At 41.9% G+C, this 15,914-nt stretch overlaps 1 protein-coding gene across 5 annotated transcripts in view; it reads right to left on the reverse strand.

Moving 5' to 3' along the window:
• Positions 1–15,914, reverse strand: part of CDK14 (cyclin dependent kinase 14) — a 512,169-nt gene that overhangs the window by 140,820 nt on the left and 355,435 nt on the right. For all 5 annotated transcript variants that reach the window (XM_038392686.2, XM_043509345.1, XM_038392687.2 and 2 more), the window contains one exon: positions 6,131–6,194. In XM_038392686.2, coding sequence (XP_038248614.1) covers positions 6,131–6,194 — 64 coding nt within the window. The remainder of the gene's footprint in view (positions 1–6,130; positions 6,195–15,914) is intronic.

A 15,914-nucleotide genomic window follows, 5' to 3' on the forward strand; every position in this document is an offset into this window, starting at 1 on the left:
AGGGGTCACCCAATGAAATGAATAGGAAGCAAGTTTAAAACTAAAAGAGAAGGTACTTCTTCACACAACACACAGTCCTCCCGTGGAACTCTTTGCCAGGGGATGTTATGAAGGACATAAATTTAACTAGGTTAAAAAAAGAATTATACAAGTTCATGGAGGATAGGTCCATCATTGAGGATTAGACAAGATGGTCAGGGATACAACCCCGTGCCCAGGATGTCCCTAAACCTCTGATGCCAGAAGCTGAGACTGTATGACAGGGGATGGATCGCTCGCTAATTGCCCAGCTCTGATCATTCCCTCTGAAGCATCTGGTACTGGCCACTGTCAAAAGACAGGACACTGGGCTAGATGGACCATTGGTTTGACCCAGTATGGCCATTCTTAAGTTCTTTTATCTGAGGAAGGAAAGACCCTACCCTGATTGCTGACCTACTTCTTTGGGGGCAGTTATAGATCAAAATGCCCAGAACTTTAATGTATTAAACCCCAATTGTCACTGTGTGGCCCCAGAACAAGTTGCCTGAAGCTTGCTAGTTTTTCTTCTACATCAGAAACAATCTGTGCCAGGAAAGAAGTGGTCTTAGTAGGGCCATAGAAAAGCATTCGTCCAGTATCAGCACATTCTCATAATGATAGAATACACCAATTTGTATCAAAAGACAATCCCTCTTCATTCTACACTGGTGAAAAGCCATTGCTTCAGCAATGCTCGACATGTTTTCCTGGATGGGGTCATGCCATGAGATATTAGCAGACCAGATTTGCATTACATGAAAAATACCTTTTAATAAAGTCAAACATGATGAGTGGATATAAAGGAATGTGCAGGAAGTGAGGGATACATCCGTTTACTTAGTAACATTAGGTTTATCTTAAAACAATGAAAGGAATCAGTTCACATTTCACCTTAATATAGCATGGATGTATGTACGTGGTGTACGGGTGCTCTGGGAATAAACTATGCTTAAAGATTATTAAAATGAATATCTGTTAAAAACAGATACTGGACTAGATTACTAGATGTGCCCATACAGGGAAGTAAGGGGAGTTACCTATATCACACATCATAACGTGAATGGGAAAGCAGCTTCCTTGGGACTGCTACTCCCTCTCCCACTCAGTTGTGCAGGCAGAGGCAGACCCATGCCTCCATCCCCCCAAACATATGAGTCAGCATCACTGAGCTGATATGGAGGAGGAAGTAATTGGCCTGTTCCAGGGCAACACACCTACACATTGCCCCTTACTCAGGCCTTGTGGCAAAGCCATAGGCTAGTCCATAGTAAATACTTATGCACCAACCCAGATTTCATTAGGTCACTGTCATCATTTACTCTATGTTTGTACAGTGCTCAGCAACTTGGGGCCCCCAAATGCTCGAGACCTCTAGACTCTACTATAATAATAATAATAATTGTTTTTACTTTAATTTTTGTTTTAACTTCCCTGAACAGCTTGCTCATTTGAGCATGAATCACTTCTTTACAAACAGCGCTCACACATGGCCCATATTGGATTACATAACCAGGCTGGAAGAGATGACACCTGAGCACAGGGAAATACTATAAGAAAATCAGGAATACAAAATTTTGGAACTGAGTTAGGAAGGCAGCTGTCTCCCATTTGGTCTATTTTGTATTTTTAAAATTAAGTATTTAGATCAGAGGTGGGCAAACTACGGCCTCCGGGCCATATCCGGCCCACAAGACCGTCCTGCCTGGCCCTTGAGTTCCCAGCCTTGGAGGCTAGCCCCAGCCCCTCCCCTGCTGTTCCCCCTCTCCCGTAGCCATGCCGCCGCGCGGGCAGCACTCTGGGCGGCAGAGCTGTGCACTCCTGCTGGGCAGAGCAGCACTGTGTCTGGCTCGGCCGGGTGGCGTGGCTGCCAGACATGCTGCTCTGAGCGGCATGGTAAGGGGGCTGGGGCCGGGGGTTTGGATAAAGGGCGGGGGGATCCTGGAGGGGGGGACAGTCAGGAGACAGAGGTTGGATGGGGCAGAGGTTCGCGGGGGGGGGGTGGTCAGGGGACAGGGAGGTTGGATAGGCATGGGGTTCCGGGAGGCCTGTCAGGGGGCGTGGGTGCGGATAGGGGTCGGGGCAGTCTGGGGACAGAGAGCAAGGGGGTTAGATAGGGCGTGAGGTCCCAGGGGGCCTGTCGGGGTGGGGGGGAAGATAGGGGTCAGGTAAATCAGGGGACTGGGAGCAGGGGGGTTGGATAGGAGGTGGGATCCCAGGGGGACAGTCAGGGGACAAGGAGCAGGGGGAGGGTTGGATGAGTCGGGGGGTTCTGAGAGGGGTGGGGGCCAGGCTGTTTGGGGAGGCACAGCCTTCCCTACCTGGCCTGCCATACAGTTTTGCAACCCCAATGTGGATCTCGGGCCAAAAAGTTTGCCCACCCCAATTTAGATGAAAAACAGTGTTAAAAATCAACCCAGTAGGTGATTTACTAGATAGGATAAAAGTATTTGCAAACACAAATGGGATGGTTTTAGTGGAGGGCATGACTAAGGGACAGCAGGAGATGACACAGAAGACAACTTTCAAACTGGTTTCATGATTTGGATGATATGGCGCTATCTCAAAGGGACAAAGGACTAGTGGGTGAAATAAATGATGCAAAATTTTTACATTCCCATTTACTGACAGAGCCCCAGAAACAAAACAGGGGGCTAATTTAGAGCTCTCTATGGTTGGCATAAGAAGTGGACTCATCATTCAGCCTGAGAGAAGTTTATTCACATTTTAGGACCAATCTCAGCAGAATATCCCTGACATCATTGCTTTTGCTAACTGCAGTACATGGCAATTAGGCCTGTGGACACTGGAATGGAGAAGCAGCAACCCAGAACATCGAAAGCAGTGTTTTTCAGATGTTATTTGTCTCTCCCTAGTAAAATGTGATTAGCTCCCTGAGGCAGTGACCGTGTTTTACTGAATTACAGAGTAAAAAATTAGTTACCTACATCTGAATGCAGACAACAAAAAATGAAATTCTGTTTAAACTCTGCTTGTTTTATTTTTCAACTCCACAGATATTTAATTAAGTTGCCAAAAAAATTTTTACTACAGTCACTATTTATTACTGATACCTTCTGCTCAAATTCCATTGTTTTATGCTTTTAAGCAGCTAAGCTTATAACATCAAAAAGTCTGCCTTGAGCGGATGTTAATGTTCTAATCATCAGTGCTCTTCTTGCACTTCTTTCCTTTCAAATTATTTGTTGTCCTTACTGTTTGCAACTGCTACGCTTAAATTATAGTTCATATATTTATGTTTAGATGGGGATGTTACTTTCTTAGGGCTCTGCTCCCCACACACAGAAATTTTGCCTGACTAAGGAGTGCTGAACAAACTGTTGGAAAAAGAAAATATATTCCATGCTTTCTATTTTTAAGTACAATAAACTCATAAGTCTTGGACACAGATGGAATCAATTCAAATTTGGCAAGACCATTTCAGGTTCACTATATTGTACTCTCTGACTAAGGAAACAAAGAGACAAAGCCATTTCAAAATTATAAATCTGAGAAGTGTTAAAATAAAGCATTAATTCTGCTTCTGCTAGTACAAGGTTACTCAGGAAACTTTCAGTCAAGTTCACTCGGAAAATCTCTTATAGGGTGTAATTCATCCAAGTGCAGAGGATCCATCTAAGCACTATAGGAAGGGTAAGGGGCTGGTTGAGCAGCTGCAAAAGAGACTATACAACCCCTGTGCTCTCCAGAGAGGTTTCCCTGATGGCATACACAGGTCAGCATGAGGGGCAGCTTTTTGGATAGTGAAAGGGCCATGTTATACATCCCTAACCAGAGCCAATGTCCCTAGCAGCCCCAAAAAGTGGTATTATTCCAGCCCAGCCCGTAGGATGCAGTTCTTGATATGATGAAGGCTTGCTTCATGCCCAACCCCTATGCTGTAGGTGTTGGATTTTGCTTCCCTAGTCATTCTGCATTTCACTAGCATAAAGCCCAGGCTTTACAGGAGAGGCAAATTTCATCCCTACTGTTGTACAAACCAAAAACTATGCATCTTTGTAACATATTAGAAGGGTTTATTTCACATTTTCATCATTTTGCCAAGAATACATGTGCACTAAGAGGCTGGAGGGGGCAAAGAGAGCTCTGAGCTAAGCGTACAATTGCTGCAAAAAGAGGCCTTTCCCCCATGGGGAGGGGCAGAAGTCTCTCAATCCCAATGTAAGTGGATGGGAATTAAGGGTGCTCAGCACCTTGCAGCAAAGGGCCTCATACAGATGAAAACAGTCATCAACCTGGATAATAATGATTTTTGCTTGAAAATATGCATACTTCACAGGGGTGGAGAAAGGCTGCAAGAACAAAGAACACTCTATGCACTCTTAGGGAAATGGAGAAAGTGTTGAGTGACCATTTACCACGTTGCATTTATCTTTTTTTCCTCATTACTGCATTTTTATGGTTGGTATGTGTTCAGAGCTGGCAAAATCCAAACTCTGTAACAGAGGAAACAAAAACAAATCCAACACAATGGTCATTTTAATAATAACATGCTTCTGTTACATTTCACTAAATGCCAGCTATCAATTTATTTCCCAATGTCCCTTTGCAAAAACTGATAGAACAAACCCTCACTGCTTGATGCATTTCTAAGCCATTCTCTAAAGAGAAAGTTTCTTGACTGCCATCTACCGTTCAAAACATTTTATTCAACTCCATTTTTTTGGTGACAAAAATACAGCACCACCAAAGCCAAAAACATATCCTGTTTTTCCACTTCCAATATCCCAGGGTATTAACACATGTCTTTGGAACTTTTCTGAAAATAGTGTTTTCTTTAATAAGAATTAAATTTACACACAACTGTTTTTGCATTTTAGAGAAAATCTTTTTTTAATTTAGAAAGTGTTAGGATAAAACCCTTCCAGATTTATTAAATAGATGTGTGCTAATATTGAAGGGTTCCTATAGTATTCTACGATAATTCTTTCTTTCCAGGTCTTTTGGATGACATCAGCCCCAATCCTGCAAACTTGTTAACTTAATTATGACCTCACTTGAGTAGAATCTGGATTCCATTTCAGAGCAAAAAGAAAAGGAGTACTTGTGGCACCTTAGAGACTAACACATTTATTTGAGCATAAGCTTTCGTGAGCTACAGCTCACTTCATCGGATGCATCTTGAAAAGTGAGCTGTAGCTCACGAAAGCTTATGCTCAAATAAATGGAGTACTTGTGGCACCTTAGAGACTAATAAATTTATTAGAGCATAAGCTTTCGTGAGCTACAGCTCACTTCATTGGATGCTCAAATAAATGTGTTAGTCTCTAAGGTGCCACAAGTACTCTTTTTCTTTTTGCGAATACAGACTAACATGGCCGCTACTCTGAAACCTGTCATTTCAGAGCAGTAGATCTTGGTATCTACTTCCAGCCTAAATAGTGCAATTTATAGGTTAAATTTAAAATAGAAGTCTACTTGTGGAACAGATAAAACATCATTATTTTGGTTGCATCCTGGCTTGTAAGGGTTACCAACTGGTGTTTGCTTAGTAGCAAGAGAAACTTCCTAATGGTTAAATCTATTTGGCTGTGGCACAGGTTTCCATCAGTAGTAGAAGCAGCACCATCAGTTTGGCCATTTAAAACTGGACTGCAGAAAGTGTTAGATAATACAGCAAACTAAACAGTAGCAGAGGAATAAGATGTTTCCACCTTCAGCTCCCAGGATACCTTTCCCTATCCCTTTGATTCCCCCCTTCAGTACATTATAATTCATAGATATTGCATCTGTTGACTAGTAATACTGGCCTTCGTCACCATACCACTCACAAGATATGCAAGATTGTTGTTCAACATGTCATATTAATGTGCTACAAAGGGAAGTTATGGCTAAAAGTCAAAATCCAACTAACATAGTGACATGTGAAATGCTAAAATGAATGCACTGCGGTATGCTTACAATGCATCCGCTATCCTGCAAAACTATTCCAATTATTTTGGAACAATGTTGCAGAAGTCCTTTAGTAAGTAAATAAATGTGTCAAAAGGTAGGAGCATTGTCTCACAATCCTTCCGTCAGCTAGCAAGTAAGATTTTTAATGTGTTTTCCTGAAATAGTGAAATCTTGATAACTTGTTGTTTAAACCTACCTGGCTTGAAATGGGGTAAAGAATGGACTCCAGGCCATGTATCTTCATTTGGTGTTCCAAGTACCTGTTAGCAAAAGAAAAAAAGACCTCTTATTTTAGCACTGGCAATGCTTGGCTCTGATATAGAGCCATTCTTCCACAGACCTCAAAGCACTTTACAATACAAACTGTAATTAAGCTTAATTAATCAAGAAAAAAGTTAATTGACTTACCCATGGTCACATAGCAAGTCAGTGGCAAAGTCAGAGATCAGACACAGGAGCCCTGACTCCCAGTCCTTTACCCCTTGTCAATAAATTGTCAGTCTATCACAGGGGTTCTCAAACTGTGGGTCACAATCCCATATTAATGGGGTTGCCAAGGCTGGTGTTGGCCCTGGGCCCCAGCAAGCTGGAAGCCCAAGCCGAACCATCAAGGGCTGAAGCCCAAGCCCAAGATTACATGCCACTGCCCAAGGAAGAAGTCCTTAGGCTGCCTGGAGCATCTGCCCGGGGTGGCGGGGCTCGGGCGGCAGGGTTCGGGTGGGCTCGGTCTTCGGTCCTGACTCCTGGGGTCGGGTAGTAATTTTTGTTGTCAGAAGAGGGGCACGATGCAATGAAGTTTGAGAGCCGCTGGTCTATCAGATGATAGATATATTAAAACTGACATTTCACTGACAAATGTCAACCTATCTGTACATCACAGAAATAAGAAATGGCCCAGACTAGGCCTTTGACCTCACTGGAAATGTAGATCTTTGTCCAAACTGAATGGACATAAACAAGTTAAACTATTTTCAACTCCAAGAGCTTGCTAACTGCAATATAGCAGATGTACACAGATGGTGAATCAGACTTCTAAGAATGCAGAAGGAACCAGAACTTAGAAAGATTGCCCTTAATTTTACATGAATGTAGTGCTCATAAAAACTGAAAGACTGTGGAGACAACAATCCTCCATCTATCCAAAGAACAGCTTCTGTTTCTATTCCCTTCTGTGCCAGTTCTTATGCTGCCCTTATCATAATATCTGAGCATCTTCCACCAGTGCATTAAGAGATGTGACTAACATGTATCATATGTGGTTAATTCTCACTTGCATGCTTTACTCAGGGGATTGTGCAGCAGCCCTCACCACTGCTACAGCACATATGTTTCACACACATTTGTCTGTAGAAAATGAAACAATTAAGTTTGGGGAATATCCCAGAGAGCTCCACATCCACAGTTTCAGCACTACATATATCCTGAAATATATGTCTTTTCCACACACACAACCTGTTTCACCATTGCCCTGTGTAGTCATTTATACTAGTGGAAAGTGGGTGAGAGATGCTATCAAATCAGAATGGTAGCAATTTACATCTACTTTACACTGATGTAAATGAATACAAAAGTGCAAGGCAGCAATGAATTAAGACTACTTCTCCCCCACCCCTCCTTGTTAACATGGAGTAAAATCCCTGGCATCTATGACACAACGTAAAGTATTTCACCCTCTTCTTGAGAGCATCTCACTGCCAATGCAGCTTGAAAAAGATTCAGCGTGAGAAAAATCTGAAACACATTTTTCACAAAGTCAAAAACAATATGCAATTTTTCCCTCAACTTCGCTAATTCAGTCACCAAAATCTCTAGAACTTTTCATTTAGTTTTTGTGAAATTTTAACAGTGTCACTCATAAAAATTATACTAAAAATAGTCATCAATTCACAGGGTAAAATCTAACCCCATTTAAGTCAATAGGATTTATGTCATTGATTTCAGTAGGGATTTCACCCTATATCTTTAAGGCCAGAAGGGACCACTGTGTTAAATTAATTAAGTCACAGCACAATTGTCCAGCCATGCCAGAAGAAAGACTGGGGAGGCAATGAATGTGGTTTAATTAGGCTGCAACTTTATTCACTTAATATCTGTGAGTACCCAGGAACAAACTGTACAGAGCAGGAAGGAGAGGGTTCGGTTTTCTGCTGATCCAGATGCAGGAGCCCCAAACCCTCTTCCTCAGCGCCTTGAAAGGGGGCTAAAAGGGGTTAGGAAAAGGACAGCTCCCCACTGTACAAGATATAGGAGCCCCAAACACCCTTACTCTGCTTCCCTTAAGGGATACTTTTCTTCAAATCCTTTTCCAATCCATTTTATCTGATAACTGTATCCTTTCCATACTGAGCACATGCACTGGACATCAACCACTAGTTTTATGTACTAAGTTGCAACATTCTAACTCAACCCCCTACATCACCCCAATGGGTCCCAGACCAGCTGTGGGGAAGGTGAAAAAACCCATTCTGCCTCGGCCAACAAATTCCCTCCCAACGTGAAGGGCAACTGACATAATGCCTACAACAGGTCAAGAGTGAACTTGGTCCTTTTGCCAAGTTCCTAGGTTGGCGCTGCCAGCACAATCCTGGTAAATCAGGATCTCTCTACAGCTGCATGGGGTATTAACCGCCCCCTTCCAGTGAGCAGGAAGAGCCGTGCAGTGATCTTCTGACCTGGCCCCAACTGCTTCCTGCCCTTCTTGTCTACCCCTGTAAACTCCCCCTCCTCATCACCCCTTGTAAGAAGTCCTTAAAGGGGCAACACAATTATCTTCCATCTATCTGGACAAAGACCCCCAGGCATGAAGGTTGTGTTGGGCACAATGGCTGGGGCCTAGTGAAGAATCCAAGGCTAAGCCTTTCTCCTCGATCTGTAAGGAGATGGGTAACAGGTAGGGCTGGGTAGTGGAGTCTGTGTGTGTAGTGGCAGGGAGACAATGTGAGCAGGCTTAAATGAAATGTTAATGCATCTGTTTTAAAAGGGTATTTGAATTTGGTGTAGTGGTGGGTCTGTTTCTTTACTGGAGTGTTTTTAAAAGAGTGCCAAGGATGCCCAATGCCTTGGGATGGATGACATTGTATTGTAGAGTAGTTAAAAATTGAAACAAACAGTTAGGGAGGTAGCTTAAATTTTAATTTGTACAATCTTAAATAATTGGGATTCCTATTTGTTGTTCACAGTAACTACTTTCTACAGTAACATTAATATCATGACCAGTGGCTTTAAAATCTGATTTATAACAAACTGATCATTAAAAAATACCAATTTATATTCTCTCTAGGGGCTATATTTAATAAAAATATTGAAAATTATCACTGGAATTTAAATTCATATTAGAAATCAGGTAAATGCATATGAATGAACATTCTACTTATAGGTTTCAGAGTAGCAGCCGTGTTAGTCTGTATTATGAAAAGTCAGTATCCAAAACTCATTCATAAATCTATCTCTAGCAGTTTTGTTCCCGAGTGTTCTTCTTAACTTCAGTAAAAAGAAGTGCAAGCAGTCATGTCTCAAAGCAAAAGCAAATCTGAGGACGATGAGTTCTAGCGTCCCTCTGTTTTATTGATTATTCAGCGAGGAGGTAGCGATAAAAAAAATCACTGGTAAAAGAGTAAATAAGCAGCAAAGATGATGGTGAGAGCAGGCAGCAAACTTGCAACTCCAGGTGAGCAAAAAAAATGCTATAATGCAAATTAGAGGAAACAAAAAGATCTCCTCTGAGTAACTTAAAAAGGACGCTGGTAGTTTCTTACAGCAGAGATGCTATGCATCACAGGTGGTTTCTTTTAGTATACAAAACTCAGGCGTGTCACTACTGGCAGAACCTGGATTCTTATGACTATGACCAAGAACACTCCTTCCCACCTGCACCTTCTGGGAAGAGCATGACCTTTCCTTCCCAATGTGCACCTTGCAAGAGATATCCATGCCTTATCATCTCCAAACTGGATTACTGTAATGCGCTCTATTTGGGGTCACACACTGAGACCACTTGGAACTCAGCACACAGTTCTCTGTTTACTAAGTGCAATTGCACCCTGAAGGGCATTTCACATCTGTGCCTGAGGAACTGCACTGGCTGCTATTAAGTTTCTGTGTGGAATTGAAGGAGTTGTTTTAACCTACAAAGCCCTTTACAGTGTGTGACCTGGGTGCCTGAGAGACTGCCTCTTTCCCTGTGTCTTTTGGCACAACTGAGATCAGCAGAGGCACTCAAGATGGAGCCCACAAATGTAAAAAAAGAGGGAGCTGTTGGCAATGGGTCCCCATGAAGGGTCCTCAGCTCTAGAATTCACTCCCCTCTCTTGGTGCAGCAGAACCACTTCTGTTAAGATTCAAGGCAGGCTGCAAAGCCTATCTTTTCTCTGAGGCATTTGGGCATGGGCTTGGCTGAGGAGATTTTCTCTCTTTTTTTTCTTTTCTTTTTTTAAAGGACTGCTATGGAGGGGTTTAAAAAATCTCTTTTTATTTGTCTGCCATAATATATCTGTGTATTGTATCTGTGAATGGCCTGAGCAATCTGTGATGTTTATTATGAAAATTAAATTTATGTAAGGTCAACGAGAGCATTGGTAGGGGCCTGTGCATGTTAGCTTAGAGCTGAAGGTTTCAGAGCTCTGGCTCTGCTGCTGATTTGCTTTCTGACATTCAGCAAGTAACTTAGGAAAACTGAGGCACAGAGAGGCTATCTGTGAAATGGATACATAATACTAACCTACAAGCTATGCTGCACTTTAACTCTATGATTAATTATATTTAAAAAATCATCCAAGTTTGCTGAGTGATTTACAGCACAAACACAAAGGCATCATCACCCTTTCACTGAAGTGTTTTCTAACTAAAAGGTGCTCCTTTTAGTTGGATGCATAGTGATCTAAACAAACACACTAAACAAATGCAGCATTTAAAATGTAACACAACTAGTGAAAATAAACAACGGGGAGCAGGGAGTGAAGGGCAAGAGTAATAAGATCATATGACTACTAAGTTATGATACGTACAGACATCCTGGTGATTGCATTAAAGTTTTATTTGTAGTTAATGTTTATAAAACATTTTCAATATTTCAAAAACCGTGTTTAAATCCTGATTGAATAAGAGGTGCTGTGCACTAGAACTGTGGTTCATTTGCAGCCTAACTTCCCCTTTCTTCTTTCTTTTCATTAGTCTTATTGACTGAAGGAGTGTGTGTGTATATAGTGCTAAAGCAAGGGGTGAGAAGCCAGGAAGTGCCCCGATTCACTTGTGTCATGATCAAGTAAAAGTTTTATCAGTTCTTTTGCAAAGCCATTTTCTTCTAGCTCTGTATAAACAGTTCTTCTAACCAGCAACCATGCACTATAATTCTGTCATACCAGCAGAGGGAGCCAGTGGATTAAAAACAAAGATTTTTTTCCAGCTCTTCCAAGTGAAGCAGTAAGTATGCTTGAAAACGTTGTGTATTTTGCGGCACACCTCAGCAATTCAATGAACAACCCCTCTAAGTAACTGTATCAATAAAGAAAAATTATTCACCCCCTCTCAATAAGACTCCTTTACATTATCAGTATTAACTGTCCAATATTTTAGTTGAGATTGATGTGCACTGTATATACACACATACACACTCTCCTTCAGTCAGTAGCAGCAATATAAAGAAAGAAGGGCAAATTTAGGATGTGAATGAGCCACAGTTCTAGTGACTAGCACCTGTTCTGCACTTTACAGGTAGAAATCAAAGCTAGTTCATAAAATCTGAAACCTAAAATCTTAACCTAACATGAAGAAGGTTTGTTGTGTTGAGGTAACATAAAAACCAGAATAAGAGAAACAAGGAATTAACTTTGGTTTCCAAAATGACACAGGAACCAAAACAAAGGGCTTTGCTATGTGATCACTTTTCACACTAAACTGTGATCAATTCCCTCCCGCCCCCCACGACTTCCTATTCATTTTCTGTCTATATATTCTAATACAGTCACAGTGTCTGGGAGCCAGTTACCAAATAAGTTCTGCTCATAGTAGGACCCAAACTCTCTACGTCACTTTTTCTGTTGTCAACAGTGGCTCTTCTGCCAAAGGTATTCCATCACTTGGATTATTATTTATAGGGTGGTAGCACCTATTGGACACAATCAGAGATCAGGACCCCATTGTTCTATGAATGTACAAAGACACAGTGCTTGTCCCAAAGCGCTTACAGTCTAAACATACGAGAAAATACAACAGGTAAAGATAAATGACCAACAAGGAGGACAAAGTAACAGTGAAACAATCCTACTTGGCATAATAAGGAAGAATAAACTTCCTGTCCACTGCCTAGGCATTACCAAGAGCTTTGTAGGCATCATGTCGGGGTGGCTTAAAGAGGGATTTCTGTGGGAAAGCCAGTACAATGCGGTAAGGGATACAGAAGAATTTATCTTAGCCAATTTACTGAAAAAGAGGGTACTTTAAGATGGCCACATATTGTCCCTAGCAATGGCACACTCCACATATCTAATATGATGTTAGCCTGTTGAATGTAGGGGTCAGGCAGGGGAAATTCAGTTTTATCTCTAAGGGTATGTCTTTACTGTAGAGTTGATTCAGGCTTTTACACCAGTATTGGTCCTAATCCTCCTCCATCCACACACCGGGTATACTAGCGCTCTCTTTGCCCAGGCTAGCGGGCACAGCTGGGGATGTGGGTTCCAGCTTGTGTTCCACTTTCCCAAAGGCTCACTTTGCAGCAAGAATCCAGGCTAAAAATCACTTGAGTGGTGATAGTCCTCCAATGCCTTCTCACAATTAACTGTGTGTGTCCAGAAGGATAGACAAGTTCACCCATAATTCACTGGGAAGAATCATAAAATGGCTCATTTTACGGCTGCACAAAGAACCAGGGGATGCACCCCTAGAAGTCTGAGTTGTGCAGGAAATGGTTTTCCTGTCCCAGGAAAATTTTCAAGATTTCAATATTTTTTCCCTTTCTGCATTTGAAATGGACCTTTCAAATATTTTCTCACCCCCACATCCTCCACCCAACAAAAAACAAACAAGCAAAACCAGACTCTCCCCAGGAAAGCCAATAGTCCAGAGATTCAGACACTCACCTGAGGCTTTTGCTGGTTCATACCAAGGACTTGAACTTGGGTCTCCAATAGGCCAAGTACGTACCTTATTTAATGGACTATTGGCCATTTGGGGTGGGGCGGGTAGGAGGTCATAGTGCATGCATCTGTGTCTGTCTGTCTCTCTCTCTCTCTCTCTCTCTCTCTCTCAAAAAGTTCCATCCTGAGAATCCTTCCCAATGAAAATTTTGTCAAAACGGATTCATTTCTGTGAAAGGTTTTGGTTTTGACGGTTCTACATTTTCTGATGAAAAAGGGTTCTGTCAAAAAATTCCTAACCAGTTCTAGGCCTAGTGCCACACAGCACCAGTGAGAACCCAGCAACTTGAGTAGGATTTTCAAGTGTAGATGTTCATACCTTGGAACTGCTAACTGGGGTGCTCCAACCTGGGTGCTGATCACCCAGGCTAACTGCGGTGATGACTTACCTTAGGGGGAGCTGCTCTTTATGCTCATGCTTGATACACCAATTTGAAGGAGTAAACTCCTGGTGCTCATTGTCATATTAAACGACAGGCTCAGTAATAAAACACTTAAAATAGCTAAAGCACCTTAGGAAATAAAGGGATTTTACTGTAACTGGTTTGACTTTTTGAGTTGGAAAAGAAACTGTTGCTTTGCTTTTTAAAATTAGTTTTACAAAGACCTCCCTAATGCACAGCCTGGTATCGAAGCCAACCTTTATTTTGTGGTCATAATAGCTTGTGAACAGCATAACATTGTCAACATAATGAATCATATTGTCCTATATTTTCTTCAGAGAGCAAAAATAATTACATAATGTTGCATAATGGCCACGCTGGTAACATAGTTTGCCTAGCTGATCTGGGCCCCTTGGGGGATGACCCTTGGCTTAATTCCTTCCCTCCAGCTCTTTCTGAAGTGGTGGAGTAGCCAGTAATGGGCCAAGAGATTCACCTCAATTGCGGAATATACAAAGCTTTATCCTATTAAAAACAAAACTCTCAGAGTACAGTGCTTTAATATCTGGTTATGTTTCCTGGTATTATATTTCCTTAATATTTGGTATACGAATTCCTGGTATTCCTCAAGAAAGGTATTATTTTGAGGTTGTCGCCCCCACCACAAAAAGACCATCCAGCCAGAAGCAGATCCAGAAGTTTGCCATGACAAGGCAGGAGTATGAGCAAGACCAGAAGGGCAATGAGTTACACTTTGTTAAAGACAGGCTCTATGAATTCCCAGCTGTTTACTGTATTCTCTTTTAGACTCTTCATGTATTGGGTTAACTCTTCATGGATAAACATTAAAGCAAATCCATTCAAAAAGTCCTCAGAGCAGATCAACATTTTTTGAACTAAGAGGTGTTTGAAAGGTTTTGTTTTTGCCCTCGCCCCCACCCTTCCAAACAAAAAAAACAAAAATCAACCAACCAAACCACGGACCTTTAAAGAAAAAAACTTGTGTGGAAAAATTGTCAAAAATTCATTCAATTTTCACTTAGAAACATTTCATTTCATTTCACTTCACACTTAGTTTTTCTAAAAATCATCAAGAAGATTTCAAATATTGTCTCTCCACTAGCTGATCCACCACACAGTACATTATGAGAATCCTTGGCTGTGGAGCATCATGGTAGATGATGGCTGTCTGGACAACAAAACCAGAGAGGAGAATGGGGGCATGAGGCACCCGAACCCAACTCCCATGAGGCACCACAGTGGCATTTCAAAATCATCTTTTTGTTTTCTTCTCATCTGAAGTTATTTGCTGGTCGTGTTTTGATAAAAAGTCAGTATTTTCTGAAGGAAGCAGACATTTCACAAAATGTTTCATTTAGCTGAAAACTGGACAATTGTCAGCCAGTTCCTGCCTAGTTCCCAGGTGGAAGAGGAAGTCAAGCAGCAGCACTGTGGCATCCAGGAAGGGGAGAGGGATTTAAAAGTGGGAAGAGGAGGGCCAGCAGAGCTGGCTTTTAAAGCTCAGAAGCCTGATGAGCTCCAGGAGCGCTCACCATTTTGTTTTCAGAGAAGGATTTTCCCAGTCAGAAAAGCTACTCTGACTGCCAGTAGATTGGTTGCTAAGGCTATGTCTACACTACCACAGTAAGTCTACCTACACTATGCAACTCCTGCTACCTGAATAACATAGCTGGAGTCGAAGTACCTTAGGTCAAGTTACCGCGGGGTCTACACCACAGCGGGTCGATGGGAGAAAATCTCCCATTGACTTCCCTTACTCTTCTCATCAGGGGTAGAGTACAGAGGTCAACTGGAGAGTGATCTGCAGTTGATTTGGTGGGTCTTTACTACACCCACTAAATCGACCATTGGTGGATCAATCTCAGAGTGTCAATCCCGGCTGCAATGTAGACTTGCTCTAAGCATAAGGCCATCAAATCCAGACTGCCTTACAGCAAAAGCTGCTCATGTGGCCTCTTCTTCTGCTGATGAAATTCCCTTCTAATCTGCTGAAGAGAAGTAGTTTAATTGATATCTTCTTGCCATTCCTTCTGTCCTGAGAGGTCACTTGCCAAAATCTTTTCCACTTACAGGGAAGATGGACAGTCATCAACAAAGGAGGAAAGGACAACCTGACAAGGCAAAAACTGTTCTGTGGATCAAAATACTACGAAGTTCTTCTCGAGAGTGTTTGCCCTGAGTGAAATAATCGCCATCTTCACCATGGTGGGCCAATTTCATTGCAGTGCCTGGCTTCCAATGTCAGTGAGCAGGAAAGGTATATAGCAATAGGGGACATTCAGCAGCTTTCTTCGTCTTCACATTTAGTCTTTCTTTATAGAAAAAATTTAAAAAGACAGATGTAATGACTATCAGTATATTACACATATTGGCTCAAAGTCAGATGATTGACAATTGCATCTATACTTCCTTGTCTTATTCTGCAGGGCATGATGCATGGCAG

The sequence above is a fragment of the Dermochelys coriacea genome, chromosome 2, assembly GCF_009764565.3.
Source record: "Dermochelys coriacea isolate rDerCor1 chromosome 2, rDerCor1.pri.v4, whole genome shotgun sequence".
In the NCBI taxonomy this organism is placed as follows: Eukaryota; Metazoa; Chordata; order Testudines; family Dermochelyidae; genus Dermochelys; species Dermochelys coriacea.